Below are 23,920 nucleotides of genomic sequence, written 5' to 3' on the forward strand. Positions count from 1 at the left end.
CCATAGGACATTGTCTTATCAATAGTATTTAAAACAGTTTGTACTATACAATATAATCCTTGGCATGAATTACCGTTTTGTTTAGGCTCATTCTCAAATTGTTTCGCAGAATATGTTGCTAAAGCATCATGAACGAATGCTGTTAACATATTCAATCGCTTTTCAACTGAAAACGAAAATATAAACTAGATTTTTTTATATATGCAACTTGTTGTATACATCAGTAGCAAAATGGTAGAGGCCACAAAAGATGAATTATTTAGAAGTCAACAATGAATTCTTTAGAAATCGACAATGAATTAATACGAATACAATTTTTGGAAATCTAGCTAAATTGTCTTGTAGTAAAGCTACAGATGTCCACCTAGCCTAGCTTATTCATATAGAGATTGTATATCTCGAATAGTTTGGCTATAAATTACATTTTTTGTTATGGGAATCATTTTGCGACACCCTCCCCTAATATAACAATTGTGTCAGAAGTGAAACATTGAACAATAAATATAAAATTCGAATAATATGAAAGCAAATTTGTTGACTTCTAAAAGAATTCATCATGAAGTTTTGTCGCCTAAAGTGTGGTAGTGAACCTTGTGAATTAAAAATTTTTTTACCATTTGAAGAACGAGGAGACAATTTTCTCATCATCATATCGTCATCGTCATCATTCATCATCGTTTGCATGTCACTATCATCATTTTCATCATTTTCCGTACCCATAGACATTTCCTTCGGCTTAAATTGTGGTATAAACAGTAACAGCATTAATATCGCAATGAATTTCACAATCTTTTTAAAGATCACCAATTTCAATATTATTTTTAACAATGTAAATATATTTAATTTCATTTTAAATTGATCCAAAAATCCCATCATTGAATGTGGCATTTCAATACCGGCAATTGTAGTGGGAGGTGGTGGACCGTATGCAGGGGCTGTAGGTGCTCCATATACAGGAGCAGGCCATGCCTGTGTTGCTGGAATTTGTGGTGGTCCGTACATATTAGATGGTGGACCACTTGCTGGAGGTCCATAACTATTTTGTGGACTGCTATAACTTGGTGATGGTTGAGCGGGTGGATTGTAGGAATAACCAGGACCAGATGGAGGTGCTCCGTTATTTGCTATTTTTGGTTGTTCTATAAAAAAACAATGAAAACTTTAACATTAAGGTGATTGTTGATATCAAACGAAGAGACAAGATAGCTCAAAAATAAAGTTTTAGTATATAGCAGCTAGTAGGTTTATGATAAAATAGACTAGTAACTTCCATTTAATCGAATAAACAAAAACAATAAAAAAAATCTATTTGATAAAGTATTCAAATTATCAATTGCGTGCTAATTTTATTAGGTTTGGGCAATTTTAACTCTGCGCCTATTTAGATTTTTGATTCAAAAGGAGAGATAACTTTTTACGATATGAATAATAAACTTATAATATTTTATATTTATACAAGTGAAATTTACAAAATTTAAAAAACCTCCGACAAATTTTTGGAGTACGGAACCCTTAACTTGCACTTGAAACATATCTAAGGACACTATCCATTAAATTAACTTTCAAAAGAAACAAAAAAAAAAAATCAAAATCAGTTCATTAGTTTAGGAGCTACGATGCCACAGACAGACAGACAAACAGAAAGACAGACACACACACATAGCGATCAAACTTGTAACACATTTTTCTAGTTCGGGGGTTACAAAAGGAAAAAACAGAGAATCCAAAATATACTGTGTAATTTCAAATGATATTTGCTCAGAATGGCAAGAAGAATATCTCCCCAACTTCTGGCGACATTTGACCGAAAGCCATTTTTCATATACAGTGGTCCGGGATGCTTTACAAAATTTAAAAAATCCCCGACAAATGCAGTTTTTTTCTTGTAGCTCTCTCCAAAGTGAATCAATATTGAATATACTCGTCTCTATTTTAAACTAAATAAAAGTCCAAAGCCTAAACCGCGCTCTTGAAACGTAGCTAAAACCACTCACGATTAAAATACCTTTTAAACAAAATAAAATCGGGTTATCCATTTAGAAGCTACAATGCCACAGACAAGCAGACACACACACATAGCGGTCTTATTACTCCCGTCTTATTGGTTTGAGGATTACAAAAAGAGCTTTAGCTATTTAACTTTTTAACACTATTTACTTTTTATCCCAAATAAAAATTTAACTTTCATTACCATTTGTATAAATTGGAGATCCGTAGTCATTTTGCGGCCTTGGATAGAAATCAGCAGGTGGATAATTTTCATCCCGATTCATAATTTGTTTCTTTGGCACTGGAATCGAAAAGGGTCCACCATGTGATTTCATATACGCTTCTATATACGTATCACGTGAGGCTCGTAAAACCGATTCATCTGCCTTAATATCGTTAGCTGTAACAATCGTTACGGCATGATTTTTATGTTCATTTTCAACAGTTGGTGCAGCTGTTGTAGAATTTTCTAAACAATACACATAAAAATTAGTTAAACACAAAACTAAAACACTATATTTCAAGACACCCATCATTTTTGTTTTTTGAATTCACTATATTTTCATTATGAGATCCAACGTTCGCAAAGTGCGTTCATCAACTGAAATTTTCATGATATTAATCAGTGTTAAGGATATTTTTCATAAGTGATACTCTACACCCCCGCCACAAGAATGTGTCTGTTTAAACAAAAAAATGTAGATCACTAGGTGATTTTGTAAATCAAATTCCTCGATCATATAAACGTATTCGGGAATGAATTTTAATTTCGTTTCTACATGCATTGAATTTTAATTTTTTTATTTATTTATAAAGGTATTGGCTTCTACTAAATCATATTTTTTTATATGTTATGGCTTGCATTTCTTGAATATTGATTTTTCTTTGGAAAAAATGAGAATAGACTCCGCTAAGACGGCCTAATTGTCATGTTAAGTAATTTTTTTGAGTCCTACTATCTTTACAGTGTTGTTCCCTGTATATGGAGCGTCTGATAGAATAATTAGCCTATGAGGAAAAATAATTTTGCACATATTTGTATTATGATATGCCGGTTTTAATTGTGGAATCAAAACTTTTAGGTTTGAAAGCCCTAATGGCTTAAAGGAGTGATCGTTTAAGGTCGTACATCCATGAGACAATTGTTCGCATAGACAAATAAAAGAAATTATGATAATATAAAAGTTTAAATCATTTTGAATGATTTAAGAAAAAAACAACTTTTATCGGTTTAATTTCGTTTAAGTAGGTAAAAAGTGAAAAAAGCAAGGTTTAACATGGAATTACTTAAATGGAAAATATAAATTTCTCAAAAATAATATTATCGATAACTATACTTGAAACTTTAACCAGTTAATAATCATTTAAACTTTTAACAGAATTTAAAAAAATTTATAAATATTATTAATTTAAAATTATTTAAAAATTACTGTCTCCCTATGAACGCACATAGTAAAACAGATCGATCAATAAACATTCTTAAGGAGGTACTATTTTGGCAAATAAAAGTTTGATTGAAATTATAAATCATGATTTACTGATTAATCAGATTAACGTGTCTTTGAATTATTTTAGCGTCATTAGAATAAACAAAATATAAAAGTCCAATTCATTTGACGATTAGATAGTATTTTTCGAGAATCGGCTCGAAATGCTTTTCATGTGAAATTTAACCGATATCTCAAAAATTACTCAAAAAATCGATAAATGAAACTTTTTTGGATCTTTTAGGGGAAAATTACCTCATTTACCAAGTTTCATCAAATTATACAAAAATTTTTTTTGTGATTTTCTTTATTTTTTCAAAAGGGATATAATATTTCTTATGAAAATTTCAAAAAATTGGGAAAATTTGTTTGCTTCCTGTTTGGGTAAAAAAATATTTTTCAAAAAAAAATCGGGGTTTTTTGACAATTGGACCATTAATATCTGAGATATATCATCTTAAAATACGTGATATGATATTTCAAAGCACTTTCTCCACCCGAATCCTCAAAAACTTGTCATTCAATTACAAAATGAATAATATTTTCAAGTGTGAATTATTTAGGATAATCATAGATAAAAAATATTTCTATTATATTTCAATAACTATGTCTCAACTTGAAGTCAACAAAAATTCATCCTTATATTACAGTTAGATGTCTATGGGGATAATTATCCAATAAATCCAAATTCAAAAAATATAAAAATATAGTTCATTAATTAGACGATTAAATATATATTTAAGTATCTTTGGAGATATTTCCAGAATCGCCCTATTGTGGTAGTAAATCTGTTCTGAACTCAGAATACTTGAAATTCAGAAAAAGAATATGTAAAGTACAACTATCTCTGAAAGTCGGAAAACTTTTGAAAACATTTAATCAATAATTAATCAATAATTTAATGACAGAAAATGAATAAACAACGAAACAAACGCCGAAAGAGCTTCAAATTTATAGAATAAAAACATTGGTAATTAGATGATCTTATATGAAGGAGGTATATGCAGGAATAACTGCGTTGCGACATAAATAATTTGGGCGGAATGCGATCAATGAGCAATTAAATCCTCAAAATATTCATGTAATTTTCCTAGTTTTCAAGTTCAGAAGAAGAAGAAGAAGAAGTATTTCGGTCAAGTTCCATAAAATTTTGATATACTTTACTTCTTTAAGATTCAGTGCAATGAATAATTAAAAATTCAAGTAACGTTACACAAATAATATTACTACTGAATGCCAAAAAAAAAATCATATATGCAATTCATGTGACTACACCAAAGTAAAACCGTTTATTTCCGGTCAATTAATGCATAGTAAATTTATTTTTAATTATTTGTTAAATATGATACATTTTTATTTTATTAATTCAATATTTGTATTAATTAATAATTCTATTGATGTTATCAATTAGAAAGTAATCTGTTTTATTTTTTATTTAAAATTAAATAAGCCCAAATTGCTAACTTAAAAACGACAAAATATTTTTCTTTCATTTAAAATCATTTAAAATAAGCACGTATATTGATTTATCCAATTTATTAGATTCCAAAATTTAAATTTCGCATATTTGTTTAAATTCATTAATTTTTTAATTTTGAATTTGCTTCATTAATTCTAAAACGAGTAGTAAGGACATCTGTCTTCTTATAATTACTTCAAAGCTAAGGAAAATGTGAATCTTGTGGATTAGACTTTTCATATGGATAAACTGCTAAACTTACTATCTTGCTCTTTCCTGCAAAAATTAATAACAGTTAAACAAAGATATAAGACGCAAAGAGTAGTTAGTACTCTTCTATCCTTCTCTTTTATTTAATACATGCATATCTTTATCGCCTTCTACAACTTTTGAAATGGATTGTATTTACGTTTTAAGGTTATGTTTAATGAAAACAAAACGTAGAAAAATATGACATCGATAAAAGTACAATTTCGGTCATTAAATGCTTACGATTTACACAAACGTTTAATTAACGATTATGTATTAAGTAAACCAGGTGCTTCAAGATTACTAAAACGAGATACAACTCGCGATAAACGTGATATTGATGTTATTCGTGAAAATCATCGATTCCTGTGGGAAGATGATAATGCACCTAATACGTGGGAAGAACAACTGGCACGAAAATATTATGACAAATTATTCAAAGAATATTGCATATCCGATTTATCACGGTACAAGGAAAATATGATTGCAATGCGATGGCGTACCGAACCAGAAGTGATCACTGGGAAAGGACAATTTAGTTGTGGCAATAAACGATGTGAAGAAAAAGAAGGATTGCGTACATGGGAAGTAAATTTCGGTTACATTGAACAGGGTGAAAAAAAGAATGCACTCGTTAAATTAAGTATGTTTTTTTGTATTATATGTAGCATTTTCCAACGTTTTTGTTTTTTGTTGAATTAATATTTCAGGATTATGCCCGGAATGTTCAATAAAATTAAATTATCGTTCCAGAAAACGTGAAATCAAACGGTTGAAGGTTCATAAAAAGAAAAAGCATTCATCGAAAGAGGAAGAAGGTATAAAAGAAGTTGAAGAAACGAATGCAAATGATTCGACAATAACTCGAGAAGAAATTAATGAACCAAGTAGTTCGACGACTTTGCCGGACGATGAAAATATTTGGACCAGACCAAGAGAGGAAGAAATTGAAAAATCCAGAGGAGATGAATTTGCAGAATTCTTAGAAGAATTATTACTGTAATCAAATTTACTAAACAAACAAAAAAATAAAATAAACCTCTTTCTATTTGAATAATTATTCTTTTATTTTCAACAATTTTTTTATACATTTTTTTATAACATTTTATTTTTTATTCCAGGGGTATTAAAAAGTTTTGTTTTTAACGATTTTGGTACAAAATACAAAATTGAATTTTTTTTTCGAAAACTACACAAAAATATCTAAAGATTTGATAAGAAAAATCTAAAATCTAAATTAAAAAATAATAAAGTTTTTGAGCGTAATTAATTTTCTCATAATAAAATTGATTGAAATTTGAAGAACTTTTCGAACCTGGGAAGTTTAGTTCGAAACCTGCACTTGGCTAAATTTTTTAAACTTAAGCACTATTTTTATAATTTAGGCATTCATTAAACCCTGATAACATTTTTTTCTTAAACTTTGTGCTTATTTTTTTCACGTAATTTTTCAAAAATGGAAGCATCTTTGTTCAGATTAAAGCTTTAAAGAGTTAACACATCATTCGTCTTAACTTGTTCGTGTTCGAACAAGTTACTGTAGATTTCACTTATAGCCATTTCTTATTAGATTAGATGATTCTAACAATCTACGAAAAAATTCTGTCAGTACTTTAAACTACTTGGTAGTCGTCTTATTTTTAAAAAAACGCAAATTCTATAAAAAAAAATTCGATTTCACTTTTAAATTCGTAATTATAAAAATTAAATCACTAAAAAATAGAATCCCATCGACTAAGAAAAAAAGCATTCAGTTAATGTCCGCTTTTAAACAATAAAAACAAAATATAAATCGAATTCTGGAGTTACCATATTACAAATAATAGTTTTGTAATTATTATACTTACAAAAACGTATAATTAATCTTTAGTCTGAGATTCGGAAAAATAAATTAAATTCGAATTTAAAAGCTAACCCGAATTTTCGATTCCCTACGATTAATAAACTTGCTTTCGACGAATCGTGCTATAAAATAGTATATTTCATATTTTTATTGTACACATTTTCGAAACAAAAAAGAAAAAAACAGTAGGAAGAACAGAGGACATTTTTATGGTATTATATTTATTTATTTTCGACGCCGTCACTAGTCGATTTTAATTTCTGTTCATTTTTTACACTTTCTTTGCTGCCATCGCTATCATCTTCATCGTAATCGTCATCATGGTGATGGGTAACTGTTCTTGGGGTTTCCGCTCGCACATGTGGAATTGTGCTATTTGCACGTGTTAACTAAGAAAAAAAAAAGAAATTTAATTTTAAATAATTTTAGTTAATTTAATGTCGATTTCTTACATCGTTTTGTGGATTTAATGTGGAAATAATTGTCGATTTTTGGATAAACGGTGAAAATTAAAAGTTTAAATTTAAAAAAGATTGCATGGATCACTTTTCGTTTTTGTTTACATTAAATTTAGTTCTTTATCCTTTATTTTTTTTAAATGAAAATTACATATAAGCACTACCTTCTATGAATTTATGAAAATGGGTGATTTTCTTATATATACAAATGATCATGGGTGTAACCAAAAGATTAAAAAAGGATCACCTTTTCCTTGTTCAGTTCCCGATCAAGAAATCACTTTCCGAAACAATATAATTCAATTTTTATTTTAAATAATTATTTTTAACACCAAAAATCGCAATTTAAGAACTAAAATTTTTCTAGTGAGAGCTTTTGGATTGTTCATGCTTTTATCAAAGGATTTTTGGGATACGAAATAGCTAACTTTACACAGACGGTGATTCCTGCAGAAAGAACTGCAAAAGAAATTATTTAGAAAAAATTTTAGAATAATTAATTAATAAAAATATGATTCTCCATTTTAAGGATTACACTTATCTGAGTGATCAATTTTTTCTGGTTTAATGCAATTGTATTTTCTTACCGAAAAAACATCCGTGTAGAGCCTAACTTTTTTTCAAATGTGACCGTCAAAATTTTCTAAATAGTTACACCCATGCAGACACAAAATACATTCTAATAAAACTAAATTTACCACATCAAATTAATGACAACTATTAATCTTGAATACAATCTCATATAATTTTCAATAGATTTTTCACATTTCTTTTTTAAAGGTTCACATTCAATTTTTCTTTTTCTAACTAATTTTTCTATAAAAATATTTAACATTTCAAATAAATAAAATATTTCAAGCGGGATTTCAAAAATACTGTTGCAACAAGGGTGCGGTTGGTTGTATGTGATGGATGAGCGATGGTGTAGGCTTTTCACCATTGTTGATCATCATCGAGGCAGAAAAAAGCATTACTTACTTTACTTATCTTTACACTTGTATCTTCTTCTTCGACTTCTTGAATAAGTTCCTTTGGCATACCACTATTTGATACGGTACGTGCCCGATTTAGGATTGGTGTATCGGCTACATAGCGTTGTTCGTGAGCTACGGTACTTTCGTGTGGCATTAACATGGCAGGTGCACGGAACATGTATGAGAATGGATAGTAAATTAAATTCATAAATGTAGCTGCGTATAAATCGGCATAACGTACCACCTGAAAAAAGAAATCAATCATGAAGTTAATTTCCAATCAATTTTTGAGCACTATGAAGAAGTTTGTAAAAATACCAAGACAGTCAGTTCGTAAATAAATTGAATTCGGAGTTAAGGACTGTGCGCATCAAGTAATGAATTATAAATAAATTCTTTCAAAGAGTGATATATCTGTATCAGGTGATACATTGGTAAATCAAAGCTCCCCGAGAAATAAGTTTTTGGGTTCATTTTCTGAACATATATTGGCAGCTTACGTCGAGTCTTTTCGAAAAAGTTTTTGGATTCAATTTATGCACCTATTGGTAACTGAAATATTAACTAAAAAAGCCAAAACTAAAGCTCCAAAGCGAGTATCAAGCGAGCATGATTGCCATTAAGGTGGTTTATGAATAGATAAGACAACATTGTAATATGCAGCGACTTAACCATGCCCATATCTTCACCAATAGTTAAAAAATTTTAAAACTCGTAAGCTTGCTGACCTACCTCAACGAAAACGTAAGAGTGTTTACCTTCTCTAAATGAGTTGCCCTCAAATATCAAAATCAACTTAATATGTTAGAGAGACTTTTTTCAAAAACTAATTTAAAGTGGCGAGAGTTTCGTACCTGAGTGTTCGACACTTCGCAGATTTTTTTGGCATTCTTTAATAGGTAGGTCTTAATGGTTTGAGGACTATAGATGGCTATAAACAGTGGTGGATTTGATAGTGATGGCGTCCTTTTATGTAACGAAATATACATATGCATACATCGACGAGTTTCAATAACTCTATTTTTAAAGTCAAAATCAATAATTTTCATTTACTTATGAACGATAATTACTTTCAATTACAATAAAAAAAATAATATTTTTAACATATTTAAGAGGCGCCACTAAAATGTTGTCGCCCTACCCTTGTGGAAATATTTCAAACGAAAGACTTAAAAGTTTTTCTAATTCTGAAAAAATTTTCTTTTATATTAGCAAGACTCTTTAAGTCTTTTGTCTGAAATATTTCCACAAGAGTAGCCCTAGGCCTCACAGGCCTAAGTCTAAATCTGCCACTGACTACAGATGAGTCAATCTCCTACATGGTACTTAATATTTCAACGAGTCAAGACTCTTAAAAAGTCGCTATATATAGCTTAATTTGGCTTAAGGAATGATTTTGCCTTACCTGAGCGGAGAAAAATGTTTGCCTGGATCCAGATCTGAATAAACTTCCTAACATACCATATGACAAATCCATTTTATGTGTAACATCCCTTATTGAACTACGTAATTTTGAAATATCGGGCTTTTCTTTTGTACTACTGTCTAAATTTCTGGAATAATTAATTTGTATTAACAATTAGTCATACTAAATAAACAAATTTTTGGGTTTCCACAATACATACTTGTACATTTCACCAAGTTTTATATCCAATTCCTGCAACTCTGTGAATAATTGACATTTGTCAGTCCATACATGTAATTCTTGTACTAATTCTGGTACAATTAAAAATGTTCGCCATCCACGAATTTTTTTACTTTTTAATATATCACCGAAAATATGATCACCAACGTATAAAACATCTTTACCTTTTGCACCAATAAAGTCAGTAAATACATCACACGAACCTAGAAAAGAAAATCGAGGATCATTATGTGTAAGTTGCACTCTGCAGTTTACAAAATACGTAAATTTTTAATTTTTTTTCGACCTAGGCCTGAGTTCGACACTTTTGTGACTAATCTGACAACGATCCTTTATGACAAACTGTTCGCGGTAATTTGATATTCTTTTTACTTAGATCCCGGAAAATTTTGTATTGCGCTGACAAGTTTGAAATTGATGATATATTGTTATATGTTTTTTTTTTTTTTTAAGTAACAAATGGATAATTGAAATTTTAGTTAAAAAAATGTTTATTTCCCAGCAATGTTGATTTAACTTTGTGTAATTGTACCTCTTGGTGTGTTTGATCAAACTATTACACACAAATTGGAAAATAAAAGCATATGCTTACCTCCAGAATAAACTTCATTCCCTTTTAATGGTCCTGTATGTGTACCAATTTTCAATTCTCCTGTTTCAGTATCCACCAGTCGAAAGATTGTACCAGCACCAAAGAACAAAGGTTTGCGTGCATCCACGACAATTATATCAAAATATGTTTTCCAATTACGGTGAGGTTCATCTGCGCGTGCACCATGTGGAAAATCGAACAAATATGACATAATTGCATCCGTATATTTATAATCACTATTCGTCAATAAAAATATTTTTGCACCACTCTCACGTATACGATTTAAGAACATTGGTAAACGTTCATCTTTCTTTACATAACGTTCAATATTTTGTATTGTTTTCTCTTTAAAGTCACCCTGTATATGCACCCAATCGACAGCGCCACGTATATCTTGAAAGATTGATTGATAGCTCATAAAGAGTTCTCCAACTTTGATACCATTCACTGAGGCGGTATACTGTCGTGAATTTGTGAAATAATCGATTAGACATGCTAATAAATACGTTTCGGGTAAGTTGAATAGGGTGTTTAATACGTATACACGTGATTCGTCTAACTGTAAAAATTTATTTGGATATAATTCATATACTTGCGATCTGAAAAACAAAAATTGAAAATTAAGCAAAGCCAAATTAATGCGATACGATAGAGGGTAAAGAGTGCTCCGAGACTCAAGAAATAAATTTTATGGAAGTTGGGCAACTTTATCGACTCTCGAGGATACTGACGGACGCAGGCAAGATCTACGGACTACATGATCAAAAAAAATTTTCGTGAAAGTCGAATAAGAAACGTCGGTATACGATACTTCGATGGGAGTTAGGTAGTCGGGTTTCGGAGTAAGATCCTCTAGCGTTACGAATGATTGCAGTAAAATCCAAGATCTGGAGATATATTTAGAGCAAGGATTTGACCTTTCTAGTTATATAGCTTAAAAGTATCGTCCGTACAACGCAAGATAGAAGTAAGGTAAAATATATGTGTTGAAAAATATTATTGACCCAGCATGAAATAAAAATTCTAGTTTAGTATCAACAATAAGGGTAAAATATGAACCGTAGGTCATTTGAGTGGTGGGACTCCGAGCCAGATCAGTCCAATGATATTGTTTAAAATAGTGAACAAATATTTTTAATCTACGCTGAAATTTTAATGGCGTGACAAATATATTTTTTTAATAATAATTCCAAAAAACCAGGTTGTTTTGGTGGTGTAATAAGCTGCCATAGACACGTTGAAAGATATTCCTTAAGATAGAGTGAAACCGAAGTCGGAAAAGAATGAATTTGAGCGAGATAGTTTAAAGTCTGCCTGCAGGTACAGAGATTTTTGTCAAATTTGTAACTTTTAACGACAACTGAATTATTAGAATAAACTAGACTGCATGCATGACCACAAAAAAAAAAAAATATGGCGATAATCGACAAACTCCGAATAGAAAACCATTACCATTGGTAGTTTTTAATTGTCTTCTCAGAGATCTGACTTTTTATTACATAAAATACAGCACATGTAAGAAATTCGACAATTTCGGAGTAATTATTAAATAAACATAAAACAGTACAAAAATTTCGATACTTACTGCTTTAAAAATTCAAATCCATGTACACAAACTAAAATATTGCCGTATGAGTCCACTTTTAATAAATTACCATACAAAGTATCAAACCAAAGACCACGTATTGGAAAAGAACTATCATATTCAAATTCTAAAATTTCTTTTGGATATCCTAAAGAGACTAAACGTGTTTTCACTAAATCAAAGCCCAATTTTTCATATTCTGGTGACTTGTATTCAGCCAATGTATAATCCATATCGAAGCCATAGTATTTAATATTTTCTAAATGTAAACTACGATTCACAAAAATTCTGAAACAAAAAGAAAAGAAAGTTAATTATTATTATTTTTATACCATATATATATAAATGAAATATATCAAGGTATACTAAGTTTAGTCCCAAGTTTGTAACGCTTAAAATATTGATGCTACGAACAATATTTTGGTTTAGGCGTTCATAAAATCACTTAATTAGTCCAATTACGGTTGTCTGTCTGTCTGTTGGTCCGTCTGTGAACACAATAACTCAAAAACGAAGAATATCAAACTGAAATTTTTTGGCTTGCTCAGGAGGTAAAAAGTGAGGCTAAGTTCGTAAATGAGCAAAATAGGTCAATTGGGCCCAATTTGTAAACCGTTATAGCTAGAACAAAAATTTAAATGCAAAAAATGTTCCTTATTTGATTGAAACATTTTTCGTAAACATCACTGTTTACCCGTGAGGGTGCATATTAGGTTAGAACATTATATAGTATGTATACAGATATTGTATATATTTTAAATTTATACGTTAGATGCATATAATACGTATATGTTTGTTTGTTTATAGCCTATATTATATTCACTGAGGAAGTGAGAAGAAAGATACTCTTATTATTTTGTGTGTAACAGTGACTATCTTTCTTTCTTAAATGACTTCTTTATATTAATCAGATATTTTTATGCGTTTATTTTATGCACAGGGTTTTTCACTGAACTGTGTGCAAATTTTTAGTTCAAGAAAGACGTTTGAATACATGGGGATCTTCGAATAGAATAATTTGCTCATTTTTAAAGGAAAGGTACTGTTCAATTTGAGCATTAAAATGATTAATCGGATATGGTACCACTTCCAATAAAGCAAGAAAAATGGAAATTTTGGTTTCGTTTTTAGAATAGTATTATTCAAGTTTGATTTTTAATAAAATGAGTAAAAATTTTCATATTTACTTCATTTTCAAAATTTTTCGGCGCTATCAGGAAGCTATAACAACCATTTTTTTCAATTGACTTAAAATTAGGGATGCATAAAATATTATTATACCATGTATATATGAAATATACATAGTATATTAATTTTAGTCCTAAGTTTGTAACGCTTAAAAACGTTGATGCTACGAACAAAATTTTGACATGGGTGTTCATTAAATCACCTAATTAGTCCATTTCCGGTTGTCTGTCTGGCAACATGATAACTCAAGAACGAAAAGAGATATCAAGCTGAAATTTTTACAGCGTACTTAGGAAGTAATAAATGAGGTCGAGTTCGTAAATGAGCAACATGGGCCAATAGGGTCTTGGGTCCGCAGGACCCATCTTCTAAACTGCTAGAGATAGAGCAAAAGTTTAAATGTAAAAAATGTTCCTTATAAAAAAATAAACAACGTTTGTTTGAAAAATTTTTTCGTAAACATCACTGTTTACCCGCGAAGGCGCAAATTGTATAGTATGTATTATAAGGTAATATCAGTTATGTATGTGTGACATGTATGTATTTGTAATGTGACAGTGTAATCAACACAGTCTATACATGGTATTTCAAGAATTAATGCAGTCAATTGTTTGTTATCACTTGTTTGGTTTAATAATACTTAAATAAGGCTGAATATGTCAATATTAAGATGTAGCGTACAAAAAATCGAATTAACAATCGAGGATTACTTTCATTGTTATCGAAAGCCGAAGTTCAACGGGCTAGAAGTTTTTGCCTAATAAGGTTACTGGTTAATAGGCCCTTGGCTTAATTTAGAGTAGCGGTTAATACTCTTCAGCCATGTCAGTCAGTCTTTTGAAGGAATGGCCAATCTTCAACCATACTGATCATCCCTTTGCTGGGATGGTTTAAACTAAGATTTTTATATATTTACACGTATTTAACAAGTCTGTATATTTTCGATGTCATATATTACTCTTTTCTTTACTGTTAAAAATACGTCCCGCGAGGGTCGGCCTAAGGCGCCGCTAGAATTAATTATTGAGGGGCCTGGAATAAGTTTTATTAGAGTGGCACAACAACAAGCAAAAAAATTTTTAACTATTTTTTTTCCTGTTTTAAATTGTTTTTCGAAAATTCTAAAATGCGGATTGTTACGTCTATGCTGACAGCCGCGTAATTGTAGTTCAAAGGTTACGTTTATTATCTATAACACATTTTGCTTAAAAAAAAATTGAATTCTAATTTTAAAGTAATGATAATATTAATATGATAATCTGAATGAAACTAATTGTAATTTTATACTACAATAATTACGAATTAAATAATTAATTAATAATAAAATAAAATATCTATTTAATTTAATTGATAACAAAAAAAAATTTATAATAAAACTAAATTGGTAACGAACATTTTATATCCATCTTTTTGTTCCTATAAATAATAAATTTTAAATTGAATATTTCCGTTTTGTAAAAAAAAAGCGCGCGGAACGATGCGGCGGTTTGTCTTCAATAAAATTTAATAACAATTAATATCCGTGCAAAAATTTTATGATTTTTTTAATACTAAGAATTTAATAATTAATTTAATTCCTCTATTTATTATTTGGACTATGTATGATTCATATTAAATTAGTGGTCCGTAGGTGAAAAACAAATGTCAATATATATGATTTTACCGATGGCTATTGTTTAGCTAGTTTCAAATTAGCCTAGATTCTTTATTATTCAAATTAAGATGAGCAGTTCTGTGGGCTATACTATGCATTTTGTGGGTCCTGAATAAAATTTTATTGTGGGTTCTGAAGGGGATATATCTTATATATTTAAACGAGCAATTCTTGTATATATATATTTACGATCTTGGAAATGGCTCCAACGATTTTCATGAAAATGAGTATGTAGGGGTTTTTTGGGGCGATAAGTCGATCTAACAAGGTTTCATTTTAAAAAAACGTCGTTTTATTCGTTTTTTCATGAAAAAATGAAACCGGCAATGCAAACTATAACTCTTCCCGACATCTATTGGTGTATATCGTAGTTAATGAAATACAATGCAAATTATAACTCTTCCTGACATCTATTGGTGTATATCGTAGTTAATGATTCAAATTGGTATTTGTGTGGAGACATTTAAAACGGTCTTCTATTAGTGATAAAATTTGTGTCTTTTTAAGAATACCGAGCAAAGCTGGGTCATCCAGATATTTTTAATAAAATGCGTAAATTATTTATGTTTTAACGAAAAGGATTTATTATGGTAAATTTGAGTAGTTAAGTGAAAAAGTGATATCTCGGAGCAATTTCTTCAGTCTATACTTTAGAAATTTATCGATCGATCGAAAAACAACCCAATTTTCATAAATTTCTATCTCAAAACAATTTACCCGATCGTTAAATGAATCCAATTTTTGTAGCAAAATTACGTAATTAATCAAATTTGTTATTTTTGTGATTTTCTATCTGAAGAGAATTGCAAAAAATCGGAAAAATTGTTTTGTCTCCGATTTAGAAAAAATTATTTTTGTAGGGCCATTTTGCCAATGCAAAAATTGGGTCATTTTGACCATTGGACGTGTAATTTTTCAGATGTCGCCAAAATTGTGCATGAAGTGTGATATCCCGACGTAATTTCATTTTATACTCAGAAACAAGTTCAGTTGCAAAATAAACCATGTGAAAAACACAGTTACAAAATGAGTAGGTACTTGTTTTTTTTTTCAATTATGTCAGTACCTAAATTCGAGTAAATCAAGGGTTCAGTTCAGTTGGAATGAATCTGAAAATTATGGTTGGCCCATTCAAAATTTTGAATAGGTAGGTGTTTTAATAATAGGAACTGACAAATCGAGGCACGCAGTCTGGTGGTAGAAAAATAAACTATTAATGGGTTACAATTGTCGAGCAAATACATACTCTTTATATTAGCAATAAATTGTTTATAATAAATTATCGATAAATAAAATTTAAATGGAAGTTGGAATTTTTACAGAACGTGTTAAATCAAAAAATAGAGTAACTTGTGCAGTTAGAGATTGTAAGAGTAAAGCAAATACAAATTTATACGTAGTTTTCCATAAATTTCCAAAAGCAAGCGATCGTACAGTGTTATTAGAAAATTTTTTTAATAACAATTTTTTATTACTACAAATATTATAATAATTATTTCGAAGTTAAATTTGTATAATAATAATAATAATAAATTAATTAAATATTTTATCGACATTGTAATACTTTGGGCATTAGTAAGATCTATAAAAATCTTTGTTTTTCCAGTTTTCAGACTGCAAACACTTTAGTTTATATTTTATTTCGCAACTAATTCTGTCTGCCGCTTACATAACATTCAAATTGACTGCCAGGTATTATCTGGTTATTATAATTATTCTGAAGTTGATGGATTTTTGTTTTTGAGTAAACACGCCTCATGTAATAATCGTTCAAAAAACGCCAACTTTAAAGCTTTGAGCATAATTTTTAAGTAATTTTCATTAAAGTCTATATTAATTATAAATAAATTTCTATCAACAAACGACGAATAGAAAACGAAAAAGGTTTTTTTTTAACGTTTTTTTGACTATCACATGAGTTAAACATTTAAAAGTGTAAGTTACTTTCCGACATTTTTTTTAAGCCACGTCTCCATGTCAGTTCCCAAAACATGAATTGTAAACTTAATATAATTAGTTAATGTATTGACTCTTTGCTGGTGCCGGCACTGGAGTTCCTTCCTTTTATTATAGACACAAAAACCTGTATATTGGCTCCAGACACTTAGCCTACGTATGCTGTAAAAGTTTTTATGTTGCAAATGGGTCAGTGGGTAAAAAACAAAGGTTAATGCTGAACACAAAACAATGCAAAGTGTAAATAACTAATTAAAGTTTAGTGTGATGCAGTTTTGTAAAGAGGAAAAAACATTTCCACAATCAAGGTTACTATACGTTATATGAGAACATTCATCATTCACACATGCAATGCGTAATTTTATTATGCAATTTTATTTGTGGTTGGAAAAGGGGAAACGAAATCAAATAATCAAGCGTGACTAACATTTATGATTTGTATCAATCATTGTGAAATGATATGTCAAAGGTTCTGAATGAAACACGCTATTAAATCTGATACAAAGTTAAATTTTTTTTTGAACTGATTTGACAGACATAAAATTTAAAAGAGATAAAAAGTTTTGAAACACAAGGAAATAGTTTTTATCAATTTTATGAGTAAAAAAATTTTATTTGGAAAAAATTTTTACATGCTTACAAGCGTGATTAATTAACATATTAATATTTCAAAGATAAAAAAGCAAGAGGACCTCGCACTTTTTACATTGAAATTCGATCGCGAACAAATACACCCTAAGATAGTGAGAGATTTTGGAACCGCATGAAAACGCTTTTTCCTTTCAAAGGAGGAGGGGGAGTATTTCAGTGCTAACTAAAATGAGGGCTTAATGCTCATTTTGAATAAACCCTAGCTGGAATGAATCTACTTTCAAATTCTCAATTGTTACGCTTCGAAGAAACTTCTAAAATGCAGAATATTGCCTTGTTCTCTTAGAAAATTAGATCCTTATGTCTGTCCTATTGCGACTTATAGGCAGAAATGAGAAATATCACGTTCTAAAATTGGCCCAGAGTGTCGGTTGTTATAATTGACAATTTTGAAACTTCAGACTTACAAATTGGAAAGAAAATTAATTTTAGAAAAATTTATGAATTAAGAATGTACAAGCACCAAGGCAATTTTTAATAAAAAGCTTGATTTTTTTTATACGAAGTTGGACTAAGTTTAAATTAATTCTAAAAATTTTAGGAGGGGTTGCCCGATTATTTAAATAAATAAATGATTTCAAAAATAGGCATATTTAACATTTGTCTTATGGGAAAACGGTAGATGTATGATATGTTTTCATAGATTTCTCCAAAACTAGTCGGTGGAAATAAAAAAAAAAACTATTTAAATTAAAGTTGAAACCTTAAAATTATTGAAAAAAAAAAAAAAAAACCGTTGTGCCGGGCTAATTAAGAATGTATGAGCGCGGTAGTGGCACGGTAATAAAAAAAATATTTTTAATTTTGAAGGTGAATTATGTTAAAACTTGATAATCTAAGACGAAAAGTAAAATTTTTCCATGTCTGGAATAATTTTCAAAATATTGAAAATAAAAAATTTTGTTTAACTAATTAGCTTTCCATGTTTTGAAGTTACAACAAAATTCATCATCAAAATTGAAAATAAGGTACAAATAATTTCAACTCTAAATCTTAGATTGCCTTGGTGGTCGTACTACCTTAATAAAATAATTTAATTAAACTGGAAGTTATTTGTCAAGCGTCTGAGGAACAGGATATGCTTCCGAAAGTATTTTTTTGGGGTCAATATATTAAAAACAGAAAAACAATGCATTAAGTAATGCGTAATGCATAGTGCGTTTCTAATTTTAATGGTTATTTCACATATTTTTCACATAACAAAAAACACAGTTTATGAACATGGCGCGAATAAAAATAATTCGCGTAAACAGTTGTTGTTTAAATTTTCCATGATATTTTCTTAACATAACTAAAACGAAATTTTAAAACACAGAACTTACTGATTAACGGGATTTGGTAACTCATCGGAAAAATTATGATAATCCGAATTTTTCGCAATATCGTAATGAAAACCATTCATAATTAACAACAATTAGTCACTTGGTACTACAACAAATAAAACCTCAAAAACCATTCACACACTTGATATTAAAGAAAATGATTCACAAAATCACTGTTATCGGTATGTCTGTAATCACAAATTAAAATCAAACACTATAGTTAAAGGAATCACACTACTTGTCGAAAAAAATTCGCAGTAATTGTTGATTTCTAAGAGCTGCAAAGTCGCTCCAAAACATCTAAACACATCTAAGCTAGGTGTTTGACTGACGACATGAGTTACTAAACATTAATATAATATACTATATACTACTTCAAATAAAAATGATTTTATTAATTCAACTAATATGTGAGTAAGTGTTATGTTAAATTACTTTTATTCATTTAATGTACAGAGTGTACAAGAATAACGAATCCAAATTCAGAAGATAATACTACTTAAGGTATTTCCAGCATGAATGCACTTGTCAACAAATTTGGCCTATTTTTTTCGCAGACTCATAATAATTTTAGCTGTGAGATCCCGAAGTTGCAGAATTTTTGATCGTTTAGATCGCGAGATTAACAGCTGCAAAGTTGGCGATTTCTCTATGTAAAGCATGTAAAACTCTGATTGTCCTCCCAGCTGTTTTTTACGATATTGAAAACTTCGCCGACAAAATTGAAAAAAAGAAGGAGGGTTGAAAGGAATGTTGAAAGGAAGATCAAGACTAAGACCAAGACCTTGACGGCCTTTAATTATCTTGATTTTGATTTTGACGATTGAATCTTGGTCTGGGTCTAGCAAAAATTATCTCAGTCTTGGTCTTGGTCAATCGAGTCATGTTTTTGATCTTGGAACAGCCATGTATTAAACTTTTATGTTTCGATTGAGTCTTATTGCATGATTTCAGAATTTTTGGAGTCTTATACCTATTTTTAATAATCATTTCAAAATTAAGGTAGTACCTACACGAAAGTGATATTCCAAGAATTTCTCAAAACTCAGAATATAAAATATTTAATTCATAATACACTTGCTGTTAAAATTAGAAGATGATTTACCATCCCATACATGAGATATTAGCAATTAAAAGTGACGCAATTTGTACGTGTACATGGGAGAAGTGTATAAAAATACACAAATTTACAAATATTATATTTATTTACCAATGAATGACGTCCACCATCTCTATGAAAAACTAATATAATGTAGAATACTATATTTAGAAAATATATAAATAAAAATAAAAATTATTTACCATATAGTTTCGATAAAAAACTTAAATAAATAACTCGTTTTAGCGATGATTTTTGTGGAAAAGATATGAAGACTAATGTTAAAGGCATATGTCATAGTGTGTGTGTTTATATGTATACTAGAAACAGTAGTGAGGAACTACAGTCTTGTGAAAATAATATATGGTATATGTATAATAGTCATAGCACAGTTAATGCACTGAATGATAGTATTAGTCCAAAACTTTTTGACTGGACGGTCGCGGAGGAACTACCTTAATCAATTATCTACATAATATATATTATTTATATATAAAATGATGATAACAGATAATCAAAGTCTGTCACCCAAATTGTGTTATACCGAAAGTTTGAAATTTTTTTTCTTTGATTTTACTCAAAATCAGGTGTAATAAAAAGCACATTGAATAATTAAATAGAGGATTCATGAATTATTTTCAACAATAAGTTTGGTAAAAATCTTGTAATGAGTCTTAGCCTTGCTCAATTCATATAAGTCTTATCAAAATGGTACCAAATTAGTTTGCAAGGCCTTGAAAAAATTTGCAAGGCCAAGACCAGGACTGCAAGACAGAGATTAATTTTGATCATTCCTTTCTGAAAAAGGAACCACCCCCAGTCATTTAGAGCTGTTTAAGAAAAGGCGAAGAAATTTGATTTACCTGTTGATTATTATATTTCATTGATCTTATACAAATTAGATTAGTCCTTACAGTGACTTAATAAAAGTACAGATTTATATCAATTGCACATGAAAATGGATAAAAATTGGACCAAAAAATTTAGAAATTTTATTGGGTAATTTATCATATACAATAACGTTTGTTATTTTAGATAGTTATTGAAGTTAAGGGCTACAATTCTTGAAACATTCAGTACAAATGAATGGATTTGTTAAATTCGAATCATTTCTAAGAGTTTTAATAATAAATTGTAAAATTTTTTTAAATAGATTAATCATAAATAGATAATCTCTTTAGAAAAAATTTAAATAATTAATGCATATTTTATGATTACAACCAATTGTTATCAAGTGTTTAAACTGTTGATAAAGTAATATGTATGATTCATGCATTCAGACAATGGTTCAGTTGTACTAATAAAATAATTCCCACTTTTATTTATATCATATTTTTCTTAGATATCCCTTAAAATTTAATGACGAAAATAAACTACTTATATTTAGAATCATAGTAAATTATAAGATTTGTAAATATTTAATTTGATAAATTGTTTACTCGTCATTTGTAATCTGATACTCAGTTTCTTTGTAAGTTTGATTCCAAAGGTGTAAATTAAGAAAATATTGAAAACTAGCTTCGCCCTGCGGTGTTACGGGTGATTAAAAGAGATTTTGAGAGTTTTTATCAAAACTGTGTAAATTAATCAAACCTTCTTGAGAAAAATAAACTAAAAATCTATTTCACATACCTACTTTTACAAAACCCTTTAAAAACACGATTCCTGTATGCTATCCCATAGGACTTCCTATAGTGAATTTTTTCGAGACAAAAATTTGCCTATATCATTTTCTGACCCCTAAGCTAGCTATGCAAATAATCATGTCGATGAAAAATTAAAACAAATCTATCCCACGGGAACCATACATTTTACCGAGATAAAAGTAGGTTATGTGCTATTCTAGACTATAATCACAAACATCCATCCATCCATCCAAAGTTTCGCGATTATAATATGTATATTATAATCGTTTTCCAGGTTTTCAGGCTCAATGAAAACAATTACTCTACTCTATAGTTGGTAATAGGCGAATACATTAAATTAGAAAGTTGTTAATGACTAAAAAGGTAACATTTTTTGTTCAAAATATTTTCTCGCAAATCGTACAGTTTAGGCAAAAACGGACTGAAAATTTTTATCCAGAAAATTTAAATTGTTATTTCGTATAATTGTTTTTGCGGAATATACGCAGTCTGCGAAAAAAATTTTTGCAATAAATACAATAAAAGTGGTTTGTTTTCTATAAAGATCATTTTTATTCAATTTCAATTTTTTCTATCAATTTCTGTCTAACTATTTGACTTGCAAAAAATTTTTGCGTATTTATAAAGAACAACTTCCGAATTTAAGGTGTTCGTCTAATGTTTACCAATTATGAATCACAGTGAAGTTTTAATTGAATCGGAAAACTTAGATCGAATTCAATACACGAATAAGATACCGCCTGCCTTTGAAACTAACATTTTTCGTTTGAAGAATTTTCCTCGATAAAATTTATTTTTTGAGTTTTAAGCATATGTCAACTTAAAAAACCATCCTGTATATTTTACAATTATTTTGAAACATATTTTGCATTCAAAAGCAAAATAAAAACCCAAAAATATACTTAAGTTTTTATAAAGCAAAATATTCTTATCAAACATTGAAAGTTTATTTGATATTGTTTCATATAGAAATATTTCGGTTACTGAAAGTTTTCAAAAACAGTAACAAATGCCATAATAAGCAGTAAGGAAATTTATTTATGATTTAAAATATAATATTTTCCAAGTTGCAACTTAGTTCATTACGAAAATAATTAGTATTATCAAACGAATTTATTTACAGTAAAACTGCATTAAAAAGATTAGTATAAATTTACGTTCACTTACTCACATTTATAAAATCTAATCAATCTAAGATTCAAGGACGGATTATTTTATTTGTAGCAACATTATATTTATGTTACAGGATATTTAAATTAACCCTACCTGGAAACAAATTAAAATTTTTTTATAAGGAATTTAAATTCAAAGTTAATAAACCGTAAAATTGTTTTTGATAGCTTGCCATAAATTATTTTGAGAGTGGAAAATTTTTTTTGATGGTCAGAACGACAATGTAAATAATAAATAGGTTTAACTGTTGTAAGTATAAACTGAAAAAATTATGTATATAAATATTTTTGTTTAATAATATTTCTAAATAGACATAATACTATAATTATTTCACAAAATGATTAATTATAAATTTTAAAGATTTTATCGAAAACAAAAATACTTTAATCAAAATTTTAAGTTAAAATTAATTGATTGCGAGTTTTTTTTTGTGCAAAAATGCAATGAATAAGAATTGTGCAACAAATTTTGTTGGATTTTATTGTTCTAATTAATGTTAATAAATTAGGAATTTTTTCAAAATATAAAACTTATTTTTGTACGGCCAACCAGGCCCGTAGCTAAAATGTCACGCGGGGCATGGTCGGTATTGATGATATTGATAGCGTTGGCACACTTAAGTTTATCGATTCTTTTCTGAATTCGAGTTATTCTAGTATTTGATTAGTATCGATATGAAAATTCGATGTCCCAAATACCTAACCTCGCAGTAAGTTTGTTTAGATCACAGAAGTGGACTAGAAAATTAACAATTTATGTGATATATATAGTTTTTATTTTACTGACAGAATGTCTCTCTACGTATCAAAAAGAGAAAGGCCGTAGTTTCAGTCGATCACTGATTATTTTGCGTGTGATGTGGAAATGCTAAGTGAGTATCAGTTACAGATTGGCTTTTGTGACAATTATGATGTAACAAAAGTATTATATTTTCAAGAAAGTAAGTACTG

General features: G+C 29.2%; 2 protein-coding genes across 4 annotated transcripts in view; one reads left to right on the plus strand and one right to left on the minus strand.

Moving 5' to 3' along the window:
* The first annotated feature begins 5,358 nt into the window (after positions 1-5,358).
* Positions 5,359-6,238, plus strand: LOC123300682 (protein FRA10AC1). Its single transcript, XM_044883294.1, has 2 exons — positions 5,359-5,827; positions 5,895-6,238. Exons 1-2 carry the CDS (start codon positions 5,386-5,388, stop codon positions 6,185-6,187), a joined length of 735 nt encoding a protein of 244 aa, XP_044739229.1. The 5' UTR covers positions 5,359-5,385; the 3' UTR covers positions 6,188-6,238.
* A 170-nt stretch (positions 6,239-6,408) lies between these two features.
* Positions 6,409-23,920, minus strand: part of LOC123299942 (cytosolic purine 5'-nucleotidase) — a 41,087-nt gene continuing 23,575 nt past the window's right edge. For 2 of the 3 annotated variants that reach the window (XM_044882366.1, XM_044882364.1), the window contains 6 exons: positions 12,282-12,569; positions 10,697-11,295; positions 10,085-10,307; positions 9,865-10,012; positions 8,464-8,703; positions 6,409-7,416 (listed from right to left, as the gene is read on the minus strand). In XM_044882366.1, coding sequence (XP_044738301.1) covers positions 7,249-7,416; positions 8,464-8,703; positions 9,865-10,012; positions 10,085-10,307; positions 10,697-11,295; positions 12,282-12,569 — 1,666 coding nt within the window. In that variant the 3' untranslated portion in view covers positions 6,409-7,248. Of the gene's footprint in view, positions 7,417-8,463; positions 8,704-9,864; positions 10,013-10,084; positions 10,308-10,696; positions 11,296-12,281; positions 12,570-19,052; positions 19,148-23,920 lie in introns of those variants that run through there. The other variant, XM_044882367.1, reaches the window with a different exon arrangement.

Source organism: Chrysoperla carnea, chromosome 5 (genome assembly GCF_905475395.1).
Source record: "Chrysoperla carnea chromosome 5, inChrCarn1.1, whole genome shotgun sequence".
Classification (NCBI taxonomy): Eukaryota; Metazoa; Arthropoda; class Insecta; order Neuroptera; family Chrysopidae; genus Chrysoperla; species Chrysoperla carnea.

Excerpts from the sequence above, each read along its gene's own strand:
- LOC123300682 (XM_044883294.1), top strand. The coding sequence starts at position 5,386 with ATGACATCGATAAAAGTACAATTTCGGTCATTAAATGCTTACGATTTA. Across the intron at positions 5,828-5,894 it reads GAATGCACTCGTTAAATTAA|GATTATGCCCGGAATGTTCA; the intron begins GTATGTTTTTTT and ends TTAATATTTCAG.